Source organism: Prionailurus viverrinus, chromosome C1 (genome assembly GCF_022837055.1).
Source record: "Prionailurus viverrinus isolate Anna chromosome C1, UM_Priviv_1.0, whole genome shotgun sequence".
NCBI lineage: Eukaryota > Metazoa > Chordata > Mammalia > Carnivora > Felidae > Prionailurus > Prionailurus viverrinus.
The window spans coordinates 139,098,723-139,114,709 of NC_062568.1; the positions used below are offsets into that span (position 1 = coordinate 139,098,723).

Consider the following 15,987-nt stretch of genomic DNA (forward strand, 5'->3'; position numbering starts at 1 on the left):
AGACACCTACCTGGTCGCCTTTAACAACATTGTTTTTTTCCTCTTGGACCAATTTCTCTCCTGTCACTTCTGAGTTTGCTGAGGAATGGTACAGAAGTGACTCCACATGCCCCAGAAATTCTTTTCTAATCCCTGTAACACTTAGACACTTCTGGGATATGGATGATTAGAACAGGGATTACAATTTAGATGAGAATGATTGCATACCTATGGGGAGTGACATAGTGGGTCAGCTTTCATTTCCACTGCATCCTCCAAGGTAATGGGAAAAGGCTGTCTAGTCCATCATCTTTCACACTTAGATCTAGCAAGTCATTCTATAGCTGACCTCAGTGGAAAATAACTTAATGTCTTTTCATTTCCAAGTAAGCCATCTTTATACAGTACCTCTCTTTTAATTTGGATCGTCATGCCTAATTCTCAGTTCTTCACATTAGATTTGATCATTTGCATATAACCGATTCCTCCATTAATGCAGTCTAACATAGGTTCACAGGAATTTAACTGTAATTCCCTGAATGACTTTTTCCCCCCCAATAATGTCACTTAGGGCAGTCTCTATTACACCAGTAAACTCAGCAATAAATAACATTACTGTATTTCCTTTCCACATGTTTCAATCTTAACATGCAGGAAGCCTTGGCTCAAGCTTTTTGGATTGACATCAAGCGCATGGATGACCCAGAGTGTTACTTTAATTCTTTGCCAAAAGAGTTAGAAGTAAAAAGAGATCGGATGATACGTTTACTTGAAAGTCTTGGCCTAAAACCCATAGTTCCTGATGGGGGATACTTCATCATTGCTGATGTGTCTTTGCTAGGTTTGTAAGGGTTTTTATTATTTCAAATATATGGAAACTTATGTGTGAAATTACATCAGAATTAGGGAGTAAAGATTGCTGTCAAAGCCATATCAGCATTTTGTCTATGGAAAAATGGCTTTTCGTTATGTCTGTTTTTGTTTTGTTTTGTTTTATATAATCATTTTGACTTTAGGTCCCTGACCTTAAATGCAACTGTTATTAACATGGTTACAGGTATTCCATTAAACATCGAATTTGCTATCATCTTGTTCTAGTGTGTAGTTTGAAATACAGGTACGTGAAATAATATACATACCCTGTGTTCCTTTGAGTGAAATTTTTGTTTACTTTTTACTGAAGAAAAAGGTGGTTTCTAAAAGGTTGATGCTATCGGGGAATATTAAAATGCTATTTTAGAATTTACTGAAATGAAGTAAAGAAGAAAAATAATATTTATTGAGAGGCTACTACATGCCTAGCACTTCCACACACCCTTTTGAAGAAAGTGTTGTTAGCTCCATTTTTAAAGATGTGAACACTTAGAAAGCTTTAAGTAACTTGCTGAAGTCACATAGCTACATTCCACGTAGTTTTGTCTCCAAAAAGCAATGGTTTTTATATTACCTGAAGCTGTTGTATGTAGTTCTGACATGCCATACAAATCTAAAATTAGAAGCATGGTAACATTTTGTATATAACTTATTTTCTTAAAGAAAAATTATGATGTTAACGAAACAGTGATTATTATTTCTTCATTTGTTGTGAGAGATGGAGAGACCGTGGTGCCCAGAGGTTTTTGCTGTCCTTTTGCCTGAGAGCTGGGTATGTTTGGCTCCCAAGCTCTGTTCTTATTTAAAACCCCTTAAGATGTCTTATACTCTGAGGTTTGGAAATCACTTTTCCTGTGTTTTGTCCAAATGTACAGCTCATTTTGTGAAATGATAAAAAGAAACGGCACAGTTTTCATCACATACAGTTTTGCTATTGAGTTGGAACTCCGTAAGATTTTCAACATGAATTATTTTTAAAGTAATTGATTAAGTACTTGATCTACTTCTAAAGAGCATTTAAGCTGACTCATATTAAAAAGTTTTCATGTATAATATATAAGTAGAAATTTATGTAACGGAGAATCAGTGTCACACAAGACGAGGAGGAAGCAAATGTTTTAGTTGCCTAGGTTCAATATAGTGTTGTAATTAACATTAACTTGGGACTGAACTTTGTGGCTGCATGAGCAAATAGAAAATGAAATTAGTTGCCAGTTTCTTGGATAAAAGGACACTTAAATTTTTAGATAAGAATAATTCTCCCCTGGAACCAAATTGTTCGAGATGGTAAATTCTGAAAGGAATTTATTGCATTGTAACATGAAACATCAAAAAGACATTAATGCAACCTTTGTGTGGAACATTGCCCTAAGCTCTTAAATAGTTTCCCATATTATCTTCAGTCAATCCACCTTGCTTGCAATACCAGTTTAGGTCTCAGATCTTGAGCTAGTGTGGTTGTAATGGAACAGAAAGGATTTTGGTTAGAAAACCGTTTATGATGATGTGGGGAGAAAAAGATGTCACTTCCTTATAGTCCTTTTTCACCTGTGGGGGAAAAATATTAATGTCTATAAGACCTTCCTACATATGAGGACAAGTTCATTCTCTTGTACCCTTTTATCTACTCAGATTAATTTAAATGTGGACATTCTTCCAGGTATTAGATTTTGGTCCCACCATTTGCTAAAGACAAAAGAAAAATCCAACATTTTCATTTGATGGTAGCTTGAAAATAAAAATAGATCATAAGATTCATAAACATAGTAATTAACACCCTTTACAACTCATAACAATGGCTAACTGGTTAATATGATTTGAGTATTTATGATGTAGTAGGTATTATGTTAAGAGCTTTACAAATATTCCAATCTCACAAAAGTCCAATGAGATTGGTACTATTATATCTCCATTAATAGATGAGAAAGATGAGAGAGAAGAGAGAGAGAGAGGGAATTAAGAAACTTACTGGGGGCGCCTGGGTGGCACAGTCGGTTAAGCGTCCGACTTCAGCCAGGTCACGATCTCGTGGTCCGTGAGTTCGAGCCCCGCGTCGGGCTCTGGGCTGATGGCTCGGAGCCTGGAGCCTGCTTCTGATTCTGTGTCTCCCTCTCTCTCTGCCCCTTCCCCATTCATGCTCTGTCTCTCTCTGTCCCAAAAATAAATAAACGTTGAAAAAAAACCTTTTTTTAAAAAAAAAGAAAAAAAAAAAGAAACTTACTGAATCTAATTAACTACTTAGTAGCAGAGCTGGGTTCTTAACCCAGAGATCCATTTCCTAACCAATGAATTTATCTTTTTTCTGCTGTATTAAGCAACTGTCCAGGTCAGTGAGTTTCACCCTAGAACTAAAAAGGGGACCATTTGATAAGAAGACAAGATGACAAATAGGGAGATGATTGAAGTTGTTCTAGTGAGATAATAAGGTCCACAACTGTGGAGAAGTGGGTTGCAATACCAATAACCAATTTTGATTTTAGTAGATTACTTAAATACATTAATGTTATTATACTATGGTTCAAACTGCTATCTAAAGAAATATTTTGTTTAGTTATTTTGAGGATCTCTGACTTGAGTTTTCTTTTTTTAAATTTTTTTTCAACGTTTATTTATTTTTGGGACAGAGAGAGACAGAGCATGAACGGGGAAGGGGCAGAGAGAGAGGGAGACACAGAATCGGAAACAGGCTCCAGGCTCTGAGCCATCAGCCCAGAGCCCGACGCGGGGCTCGAACTCACAGACTGCGAGATCGTGACCTGGCTGAAGTCGGACGCTCAACCGACTGCGCCACCCAGGCGCCCCATGACTTGAGTTTTCAAAAGCAGTAGATTCCAACATTCTTCTAACTATAAAATCTTTAGAATTGTATTTGTTCCCTTCTTTCCTTTTGAGCACCATGGCAATAAATTCAACTTTTCTAAGCTTCACAAGAATAAATGAATACTACAACCGGTGTCGGTTACAGTTAGTTAATATCTGCTTTTCTTCTTTGTTCTGCTGTGGGTAATCACTTCTTTCTCTGGGTTACCTTTGAATACTTGTCACATGGAATTTTGACAAAACTTATAATTAAAGTCTAACTTTAAGTTGTTATTTTGTTAGAGCCAAACCTGAAGTAAACACACACACACACACACACACACACACACACACACACACACATATGTACGTATAACTTGAAATAGTAATTTAACTTCCTCATCTGTAAAGTGAAGATAGCTACCTCTCAAATAAATGACTCTTTTTTCATGCTTAACAAATAGTAAGTGCTCAATAAATGGTAATATATTGTTAGCATTATATGGAAATTTTACATTCTTAAAGCACAGAAGAAAATGGAGATAAAATCATTAAGTAAAAACATATTAAGACTTAAAGATGAAGCTTTTTTCAATGTCAAGGTTTTTACACTGTTAATTTGAAGAGACCTAGTATTTAATGAATAAAATATAAGTAACTGCCTCAATTTGCTTTGAGCAATAAATTATAAAATATTATTGATTACAGTAACTGTCAATGTTAGTTGCTTTGGGGCATTCAAAAAGATCTAAGAGTACAGATTAATAAAACAGACAATATTGCTGATACTGAATACCAGAAAATATCTTGCCCAGACCTTAAAGCAAGATTGGAGCAAGAGGTAAGAATGGAACACATATTTGAAGTTTTTCCAAAAAAAATTTTTTTAATGTTTAAAAAGCATAATATAGAAGAAAGAAGTAAACAGGCTATCTTGGAAGATCTACACAGATATTCTCCCTTTATAAATGGTGAATAGCATTAAAGTATGCACTCAACAGATACACTTTGCATTACTTATTTGCTAGACACTGAGCTAGGAGTTGGAAATAATGATAGGTTGCAATACAGACACTTTATCCTTGTGGAGCTTACAATCTAATAATGAATGACTATTTGGAGATATAATTGTTACTGATGAATACTCTATAAATTTAGATGTTATTTCTTTAATAATGATCATAGAAGTTTACATTATTTCTGTACGGAAAGATAGCACTCCTCTTTTCTCCCCTTTTCCTATTCCTCCCCAGTTCTAAGATCAATATGCACAAGCATGATTATCCATATATATCCATAAAGTTCTGCCTTAGAGTATCACTAAAACTTATCTGTGAATTCCTCACTTCCCACCCCACCATACAGTATGAGACTCCAGTAAGTTCTCTGAAAATCTTCTGAGAACATTTTGAATCTTGATAGATTTAGATGAAATACATGTTGGCCTCAGATATAATACATAGGCCGTCTAATCTTCATTGTTGTTTTAGATGCAGACCTCTCTGATATGAAGGACAGCAATGAACCTTATGACTATAAATTTGTGAAATGGATGACTAAAAATAAGGTAATGTTTATTTGCCTTTGAGATTGTGATGTATTTTATGGTTAATTTATGAAGGAAACTTGCTGACATGTTTTGAACAATGTTAACTATAGTTTTGTTATATCATATTCCACTTACGGTTATGTAGAGGATTTTTAAGACATTTTTCTTTTTGGAAGTTGTGAATATTTAGAAGTATCTATTTGGTTTTAATGTTAATGTTTATCAGCGTAAAATTCATATTTGACGTAGAAGTAGTTTTCCTATTTTATTTTTCTATTTACTTTTCAGAAACTGTCAGCCATTCCAGTTTCCGCATTCTGTAACACAGAGACCAAATTACAGTTTGAGAAGTTTGTGCGATTTTGCTTCATTAAAGTAAGTTCCCTGTTTTATTGAAAAACACATTTATGATTTTCTTCCTTCTGATTTATAAAGCACCTTTTTTTTTCTATTGCTGGGAATGATGTGTTCATATGTAGTTTTTTAATTTTGGCTTGCTGCCATGAAATTAACTGCCTACAAGGACAAAACTCAACACTTGAGCATTGAGTTTACTGTCTTACATGATCAGACTCCTTACTGTGTGACAGTGCAATGTCTCTCATGCAATAAAAAATTACTAGACATGTGAAGCCATAAGGAAATGTGACTCTTAATAAAAAAATTAAAAAAAAAAAAAGCAGTCAGTAGAAACAGATTGCAAGGTGACCCAGATATAGGAATTAGCAGACAAGGATTTTAAAGCAGATATTATAAGTATGCCCAAGAAATTAAAAGAGGGCACCTGGGTGTCAGTCGGTTAAGTATCTGACTCTTGATTTCAGCTCAGGTCATGATCTCCTCCCCTGTGAATGCATGTGCTCTCTCTCAAAAATAATTAATTAGTTAGCTAATTAATAATTAAAAATAAAGGAAATATGGTCATAATGAATGAACAAATTAAGACTATAAAAAATCAAGTGGAAATTTAACAACTTTAAATTGTAATTTCTGATATGAAAAATATATGGGGTTAACACAGAGAGGATTGAGGATGTCAGGAAAAAATAACACACTTGAATTACAGATTCACAGAAACCATCCAATCTGAAAAACAGAAGGAGCAATTATTTTTGAGAAATCAGTGGAGCCTTAGGTCTATGAGACAGTATCAAGTGATAATATACATGTAATTGGAGTACCAAAAAGAATGTGGCAGAAAGAATATTTTTAGAAGTAATTTCCTTGTATTTGGTGAAAAGCAACTTAGAGATCTAAAAGCTCAGTGAATCACAAGGAGGATATAAAGAAAACCACACCTAGATACTTAAACTGCTAAAAACCAAGGGTAAGGTAAGATCTTGAAAAAAGCCAAAGAAAAACTATACCTCACATGCATATGAATTTAGCAACTTCTCGTCAGAAACAATGGAGACCAGAATACAATGAAATGAAATCCTGAAACTGCTGAAATAAAAAATGTATTAGCCCAGAACTCTTTTATCCAGGAAAATAGCCTTTAAAACTAAAAATGAAGTGTACATTCCTAACCAATAAAAGCCGATTGAATTCCTTACCATCAGACCTGTACTAAAAAAATACCTGAATATATGTATTATTGCTATTTTTAAGGTGTTATTGCCACTGAAGACAGGCTTAATACATTCAAGAAACTCTTTTTACAAACACATTCATCTATAAATCTAGTCAGAATGATGTAATCATTGTTTTCAATTTTAGAGACAATCTCTAGACAAACTATGGAAGACTTACTCAGAAGAGAATAAAAATGTTAACAACCTAATGTCAACATTTAATTGACTGAAATGTAGAAGAAGGGTAAGGCCATTAATATTCTCATCTTACAGTGGATCTAGAAATAGAGGCATATTATTTGAATTTATAAATAGAACTAATAAAAGAAAAAAGTAACAGAAGACTTCCTGTTTTAAAATCATAAACACAGCCCTTCCCCATTCTCTGCTTGGAAGTTATTCAAAACAACTAGGAAAATGGAAAACAGATTCACAAATTCCCCAGTAAGTGAAGAAGAGTTGCCAAATCCAGTGATTTGGTAGAGGGAAGACACCTAGAAAGTCCCTTGTGTCTACATCTTCAAATTATAGACAGCCAGCAAGCAACCTACTCATCAGAAGAATAGGACAATAAGTGCACTGGCAGAGGGAGCTTCTCCAGACTCATGAAAGGCAGGACAGAAACATACAGCTGTATCATCTAGAACCTATGTGGGGCAGGGCGGAAAGGAGATTCTAGTTGGGTTATAGATTTTCTCATTCACTGCTGTCATTTTTGCTAAAAGCCTTATTGGGGAAATGTAGAGGAAGATATATTAAATTCCAGGTAGCGACTTAAATTAGCTGGGAGGAAAAAAAAGTATCCTCCTCCCTCTCCACTGAAGTCTGCATCAGTCATATTAAACTTCACTGTGAGCCAGGGAGAATTTCTCCTGTCTTCTAGTGTGGCTCTGGCTCCTCGCTGACACTGAGCTGCAGATACATCTTCATATCACAGAGTCAGTAGGTAGCATATTCATTACCCAGAACAATAGGAACCGTAGGTGTGCTAGCAGTGGGAGCTCACAAAGGTAATTCAATCAAAAATGAGTAATGAAAAGGAATCCACTATGAATCTATAAGAAGATACTATAAGGAAAAAAGGGGAAAGGTACAAGGAAAAACAAGCATCGGAAAGAGAATATTCAACCAGAAGAATGTTGCTGTAGAGCAAATAAAAATCAGTAGCTCAAATCCAAAACCTTTAAATAGATAATATAAGAAGAGGAAATGGCAGTTTGTCAGAGCTCAGGTACAAAATTGAAGGAGAAAAGGTAATTGTAGTGACATAGGAAACAGCACAGAGAACACTCAATACTTCTGTAAGATTATTAAGGATTGGGGAAAGTGAACAAGGAAGAGTGGAAAGGATCAAAGATTTTTAAAATATTGGAAAAATTATGGATGTGGAAGACAAGTGAAATGTGTTGAATCCCATGGAGGTGGAAACAAATGAAACCTGAAAAGCATTTTATGGCTTTATTTCGAGAATGCTTTCTATTTAAAAACAAAACAAAACAAAACAGACAAATCTAATACTTGAAAGGGAATGCCTTGTCTCAGGCAAAATTGTCCCAGAACAATTAACACTGAGATACATTGGACTTAAAAGATAAAGAAACAATCCTTTGGCATCTAAACAAAAAGACCCACGCCTTCTTGGGGGAAGGTAAGAGGATCAGTGTGGACACACCTCCTTTACATCAACACTCAATATTGGAAGAGAGGGGAGCACCACCAAGAAGTCTCTAGGGAAAGTTAATGTAACTAACCCAACCTCTTGGAAAGGCTAAAAATAAAAGGATGGCAAAACATGCCAAGAAAATGGAAATTGAAAGAAAGCAGGTTAAATTTAAGGCAAAATAAGCCGAAAAGCAGCACTTCCCAATGGTTATGGGTAAAATTCTCAGCAGCTATCAAATATATGAAGGGATGTCCCACTTTACTCATATTACAAGAAATGAAAATTAAAACTTTGACAAAATTTTACTTTATTTATTAGATTGGAAACAAGCAAACAACTAAAAAGTTCCATGAGACAATTGTATAGATTGAGAGTGGGGGTATAATTTGTAAAATCTCTTAACAGTCAGTTTGAATATTTCCATCCAAATGTAAATGCACATACTTCTTAACCCAGAAATTCTACTTCTAGGATTTTTTTTTTCCTGTGGATTTACCTGCACATTTTGAATGACTTGTGCTTGAGGATTTTCCATATTTGTAACTCCCTTCTTTGAAAAAAACTTGGCTCTCATCACATAATCACTTCTTTACTCAGTCTCTCTGTATGAGCCATCTGCCTTTCCAGCCACCACTGCTGACAAGCACCCTTTACCCTACTCAGGCTTTGACCTGAGGCTTTGTACCAGGCTGCCACTGTCACCTACTGCAGGGTCTCCTTCACCCCTCATGGGCTCTGACACCCCATGCCCATCTACCTTGGCAGATGCCTGCCTCATCCTGTCCAGGTTCCAGCACCCTGCACAGAGCCACCCTGTGATACAGATGCTGGTTTACCCCGCTTGGACTCTGACACCCTGTTCCAGTCAACACTGCTGCTGCCATCATCACCACCTCATGCCGCCCACATTGGAAATCCTCCTCACTCCACTCTGGCTGCAACATCCTGCACGAGGCCGCCTCCATATATGAACACCTGCTTCACTCAGCCCCACCTAATGGCTTTTGCACTAAATCATTCTGTAGAGAGGGAAGAAGAAATAAAAGAAGTAGTGAAAGCAGAAGAGAAAAACAGGAGACTTGATTTTCACTATTTATCAATTTAATTTTATACCAAATTCTGGTATTACCTATTCAAAAGGCAAATGAATTTTATTAGTAATTATAACTATGAAACATTGATGGGAGTGGGCAGAGTAGTGTGGATGAATGAATTTTTCCCCAGAGCAGAGAATGATGAATTTTGCCTGAAGTTGATAAATAAGGAAATAGAACCAAATGCATAATTTAGATCTTGGAGGTAACCGCTAGAACTAAAATGAGAAATTGCCATAAAAGGTTGTCTTGGAAGATGGTAGGTATAGTAGGAAGGAGTAGGGAGAGGAGGAGCAGATGAGTCTTACTCTGTGGAAGCTCTTCTGTACTCTCTGATTTGTTTCTACAACTATATATTAATTTGATTGCTTTCCTTTTGTAGGTCTGCCTTTGCATTTTTAGTTTGAAAAATTCTCTTCACTTAGATCAGATATTCACTTAAATCTTCATTTAGTGCTATGATGTTTCATACTTTTTCTACTTTATCAAATCTGTCTTTATCTTAAAGTGAACAAATCATTAGAGTACTATCCAAACCTTAATGAATGGTGGCTGTAATTTGCTTAACTGGCCTATTTTCAATTCGGCAAATGCCAGCTAGTAGTAGTACCATTTGCCGTGTGTCAGAAAGAAACATCTTCATGTTTGTAAATGTCATTATAGCAGAAGACAGACTTTGCAAATTTTAGTGCTTTTAGTTAACTAGTCTTTTCAGTAAACTTTTCTGAGCAGCAAGGAAAAATAATTGTTTTCGGGAATCTTAGTGTTGGATAAATAGATATCAATAAATACACGGATTTCTCAAATGAAAAGGATTTCTCCCATATGAATTCCTTTCCTAAAGACATTCCAATGCCTCAACTGGAGATTGACTATCAGTCCTATAATCTCCCATGCTTATAAATGGACATCGTGAGGGGTGTCATGTCATGTTCAGAAGGGCGTGAGGTGAGAAGCAAGGAAGCAAAAATAATAAATATCAATCCCATCAGCACATCCTTGAGTCTTGCTGCTGGCGTCAATGTCATTTATGAGTCTGGGTCTTTGGCACTGCCAGTTGCTTGTGCTGCCAAAATGGTTATAAATCGTGAGAGGGTCCACACTGGTAGTAGACATGGTTTTGGCTGGGATCAGGTTAAACTGTTTTCAATCTGATTTGCATTTATACAGTTTGGTGATGCTTTTTGGCCCCATGGCAGTTAATTCTGTACATTTTTCAGTGTCAGGATAGTAGTAATGAACTGGCAGCCACTATCACAAAGCAGTATGATGTAGTGACTGGTGTCACACTTCTCCAGCTCCTCTAATATTGAATTCTTAGGAGGTTCATACACTTTTCCAGCCAGGCAGTAATGGGATATAACATTATAAATAATTGGCTTGTTTGATTTGCTGGTGGGCTGTTTAAAGAACTTGGAATCTGTGTACCACACAGTCAAGCAAGGGAAGATGCTACAAATGCCATTTCCCAGTTTCTGTCTGTGCTCCTCCCAGAGTTAAGGCTTACTACAGGCAAGGCTTCCAATGACTCATCTCCTGGGAAGACACGATCCCTGAATGAATGCTCTGGGGTTTGGCGCGCCGCAGAGGCCAAGGACAGCCTGGAGCCCAACTAGGCCTGGCTCAAGTTGTCCGGGATTGAGGAGCACTTGGTTTCCAAATCACTACATGACTCTTCTGATCCATTAACTTTGGCATATTTTTTATATTTAAATATTTAATTCATCTTGAATTTATTTGATATGTAATGATGATTATTTCATTAATTTACAGAAAGACAGTACACTGGATGCTGCTGAAGAAATCATTAAGGGATGGAATAGACAGAAGTCTTGATACATGCAGACTGTTTCTACTAGATGACCGAATATGGAATTATTATTTAGTGCTGCCATCTGCTGGATATTGAAAAACAAATATTTCAGTACAAATGAAATTTGAAGAAAATTTTCCAAATGTTAACCCTACTGGGTTGTTTTGTTTGTTTTGTTTTTCAGTTGAAATGTATGAAAACACCTTCCATAACCATTTTATGAGAAGGAGTATAGCATTTGGCTTAAGAATTGTGAGAAGCTGGTTGGTGTTTAACCTCTCATTGCTTCAGTTTCCTCATCATAAAAGGGGAATAAAATATAGCACCTACTTTAGGATGCCTGGCTGGCTCGGTTGGTAGAGCATGTGACTCTTGATCTTGGGGTCATGAGTTTGAGCCCCACGTTGGGCATGGAGCCTGTGCCAAAAAAACCCCAAAACAACAGCACTTATTTTAGATGAAGTTTGTGAGGATAAAATAGATTGATATATGTAAAGCCTCAATAAACACTCAACTAATGTTAGCCGGTTTCATGACTCCACCTTGTATAAAAACTCTTAGCCAGTTATACCCCCTCAACTCCATGTCCTTGCTTTATCTACCCACACGTAGTTCTCTCCCTTTCATTTACCAGTGGCTTTGAACTTTGCTCACAATTTTGCTTCTCTGTCACAAATACTGCCATCATCTGGAGTGGCTTCAAGGTTCACAGGGATTGCCTAGGCCTTCAGCACTTTGACCTACTCACCTTTAGTGATGTTCACCTTCACTCCACACTCCAGCCACTTACCCTCTTGGGCACACCCTGAACCTTTCATCATTTAAAGCTGCGCCACCTTTGAGATAATAAGTTAGTCATCTCACACTGTAACCACCTATCCTAATAGTATTCTCTCTGCGTGTCTCATCTGCTCTTAAAATACCACTTTTTAAAACTCACTATAATTTTAAATCCACTATTTCTCAAAAAGAAAAAAAGGGTTTATGGCACTCTTATAGCAGAATCGCAATCAATCTATGAGAATAGATTTCTGATCTTTACTCTAGACTTGCTGAAAATAATTTCAGGATCTGGCCTTTCCAAGCTGATTTTTATACCCACTGGATTTTGATAATCATTGCTGTAGTTCACGGAGCCTTTAATTCCTATTGGTTGGTCCCCTTATATCTTCCTCACCCAGCTTAGATTTCATCATCTGTCACTTCAGCCAAGATACCCTTGCTGCCTTAAATAACTTGCCCATTGTTCTATCTCACCTATCCAGCCAAAAAACAAAAACAAAACCACCCTAAAACTCCACTTTGGGATTGAAGTTCCATGCTTACACCTGGGTTGCTGAGCACTGCTGTAGTAAAATGAACAATTATGCACACACCAACAACCATGAATGCACATCATTGACCTTAACTAGATTTTATCCTTCCATGATACCTTAATGAGCTTTTTCCACCTTTTACCACAGTAGCAATTCCTAATACTCTCCCATTCTCCACAATAAAAATATCCAACCTCCTTTCTCTTCACACCTCAAAGCTGAACACTACCAGCACACTGAAATCACAGCTAATCTCATCTCCCACTTCTGTGAAAAACAAAACAAACGAACATGTAAAAGCAGAAACTAACAGACGAGCACTCCTAACTGGGATCCTACCAAAAGGTCCATGACCTATCTGCATCAGCATTCATCCTCAATTCATTTCATCCAGGAGAGGTGAGGCAGATTGGGGAGGGTTGGTAGGAAGGCAAAACCAGGTCCAGTCATGCAGAAGGAAACCCAGGGCCTCAGGAGCCAACTACTGCATAGCAATATGAATCCCATGTGTAATTTTTAGCCTGTCCATTCTTGTAGGCTTGATACAGTTTCACCAGGGTTTAAATCTGCTCTTTGCAGACCTGGGCTTGTCCAGTGCTGATCCTACCATCTGTGCTCTGCATCCCATTTCTTCTCACATTCTCACTTGGTTCTGTCCATTCTCTTGTATATTCAGCCTCTATTGGCTCCCTTCCTCAGCAGTGAGACATGTCCAAATTTCTCTCCTATTAGAAAACTCCTTGGGGCGCCTGGGTGGTTCAGTCAGTTGGGCATCGACTTTGGCTCAGGTCATGAAATCACGGTGTTTGGGTTCGAGCCCCGCATCAGGCTCTGTGCTGACAGCTCAGAACCTGGAGCCTGCTTCAGATTCTGTGTCTCCCTCTCTCTCTGCTCCTCCCCCGTTCATGCTCTGTCTCTGTCTCAAAAATAAACAAACATTAAAAAAAATTTTTTTTAAAAAAAGAAAACTCCCTGATGCTATCTACTACCCTATTACCTCTTCCTCTTCAGGGCAAAATTTCTTCCTTCCATCTTTCCTTCCTCCCTCTTCCCTTCCTTCCTTTTTTGTTCCTTTAACAAATACTCATTGAAAAAAACCCACCAGATTAAATATAGGAGTTCATTGAACTCATGCTATGTACTAGACACTATTATAGGCACTTACACTGAACACATAAACAAAAATCCCTGCCTTCCAGGGCTTTCCTTCTGGCCAGGGGTGTGAGAATAATTCATAAACATAATGAAACATATTGAATGTTAAACTTTTTTATGTTATTAAGTTTTTTGTTTTAATTTCAGTATAGTTAACATACAAACTATATTAGTTACAGGTGTACAAAATAGTGATTCAACAATTTTATACATTACTCAGTGCTCATGATGATAAGTGTACTCTTTAATCCCTATTTCACCCATCCCCCCACTGACCTCCCCTCTGGTAACCATCAGTTTGTTCTCTATAGTTAAGAGTCTCTTAATTGGTTTGTCTCCCTTTTTCTTTCCATTTGTTCATTTGTTCTGTTTCTTAAATTTCATATATGATGAAATCATATGGTATTTGTTTTTGACTTATTTCGCCTAGCATTATATTCTCTAGCTCCATCCATGTTGCAAATGGCAAGATTTCATTCTTTTTTATGGCTGAATAACATTCCATTGTATGTATATACCACATCTTTATCCACTCATCAATTGATGGATACTTGGGCTGCTTTCAAAATTTGGCTATTGTAAATAATGCTGCAATAATTATATATCTGTTTGATTTAGTGTTTTTGTATTCTTTGGGTAAACACCCAGTAGTGTGATTTCTGGATTGTGGGGTAGTTCTGTTTTTAATTTTTTTGAGGAATCTCCATACTGTTTTCCACAGTGGCTGCACCAGTTTGCATTCCCACCAACAATGCACAAAGTTTCCTTTTGTTCCACATCCTCACCAACACTTGTTTCTTGTGTTTTACTTTAGCCATTCTAACAGATGTGAGGTGATATCTCAAATGTGGTTTTGATTTGCATTTCTCTGATAATGAGTGATGTTGAGCATCTTTTCATGTCTGTTGGCTATCTGTATGTCTTCTTTAGAAAAATGGCTTTATGTTTTCTGCCCATTTTTTAACTGGATTATCTGATTTTTGGATATTGAGTTTTATTTTAGACAGAGTGCATGAGCGGGGGAAGGGCAGAGGCAGAGGAAGAGAGAGAGAATCTTACGCAGGCTCCACACACAGCGTGGAGCCCAATGCCGGGCTTGATCACACAACCCTGTGATCATGACCTGAGCCGAAACCAAGAGTTGGATGCTCAACCAACCGAGTGACCCAGGCACCCCTGGGTGTTCAGTTTTATAAATTCTTGATATATTTTAGATTCTAACTCTTACTAGATATGTCATTTGCAAACATCTCCCATTCAGGAGGTTCTTTTAGTTTGGTTGATCGTTTCCTTTGCTGTGCAGAACCTATTTTGATGTAATCTCAGTAGTTTATTTTTGCTTTTATCTCCCTTGTCTCAGGAGACCTATCTAGAAAAATGTTGCTATGGTCGCTGTCAGCGAAATTACTCTCTGTGCTCTCTTCTAGGATTTTTTATGCTTTCAAGTCTCACATTTAGGTTATTTAATCCATCGTGAGTTTATTTTTGTGTATGGTATAAGAAAGTGGTCCAGTTTCATTCTTTTGCATATAGCTGTCCAGTTTTCCCAGCACCATTTGTTGAAGAAACTGCCTTTTTCCCATGGCATACTCTTGCCTTTTTTGTTGAAGATTAATTGGCCATATAATCATAGGTTTGTTTCTTGGCTTTCTATCCTGTTCCATTGATGCGTGTGTCTGTTTTTGTGCCAGTACCATACTGTTTTGATTACTATAGTTCTGTAGTATGACTTGAAATCTGAAATTGCAATACCTCCAGCTTTGTTTTCCTATTTCAAGGTTGTTTTGGCTTTTGGGGGTCTCTTGTGGTTCCATACAAATTTTAGGATTATTTGTTCCAGTACTGTGAAAAATGCTGTTGGTATTTTGATAGGGATTGCATTAAATCTGTAGATTGCCTTAGGTAGTATGGACATTTTAATGATATTTGTTCTTCCAATCCATGAGCATGGTATACCTTTCCGTTTGTTTGTGTCATCTTCAGTTTTTTTCATCAGTGTTTTATAGTTTTCAGAGTAGAGGTCTTTTTCCTCCTTGTTTAAGTTTATTGCTAGATTTTTTTATCCTTTTTGGTGCAATTGCAAATGAGGTTGCTTTCTTAATTTCTCTTTCTGTTGTTTTATTATTAGTATAGAAATGCAGTGGATTTCTGTACATTGATTTTGTATCCTGC

At 36.8% G+C, this 15,987-nt stretch overlaps 1 protein-coding gene across 2 annotated transcripts in view; it reads left to right on the forward strand.

Annotated features, from left to right (window-relative positions):
- Nucleotides 1–11,867, forward strand: part of KYAT3 (kynurenine aminotransferase 3) — a 72,278-nt gene extending 60,411 nt beyond the window's left edge. For both annotated transcript variants that reach the window (XM_047871112.1, XM_047871113.1), the window contains exons 11-14: nt 634–820; nt 5,142–5,218; nt 5,489–5,575; nt 11,305–11,867. In XM_047871112.1, coding sequence (XP_047727068.1) covers nt 634–820; nt 5,142–5,218; nt 5,489–5,575; nt 11,305–11,367 — 414 coding nt within the window. In that variant the 3' untranslated portion in view covers nt 11,368–11,867. The remainder of the gene's footprint in view (nt 1–633; nt 821–5,141; nt 5,219–5,488; nt 5,576–11,304) is intronic.
- The last annotated feature ends 4,120 nt before the right edge of the window (nt 11,868–15,987 follow it).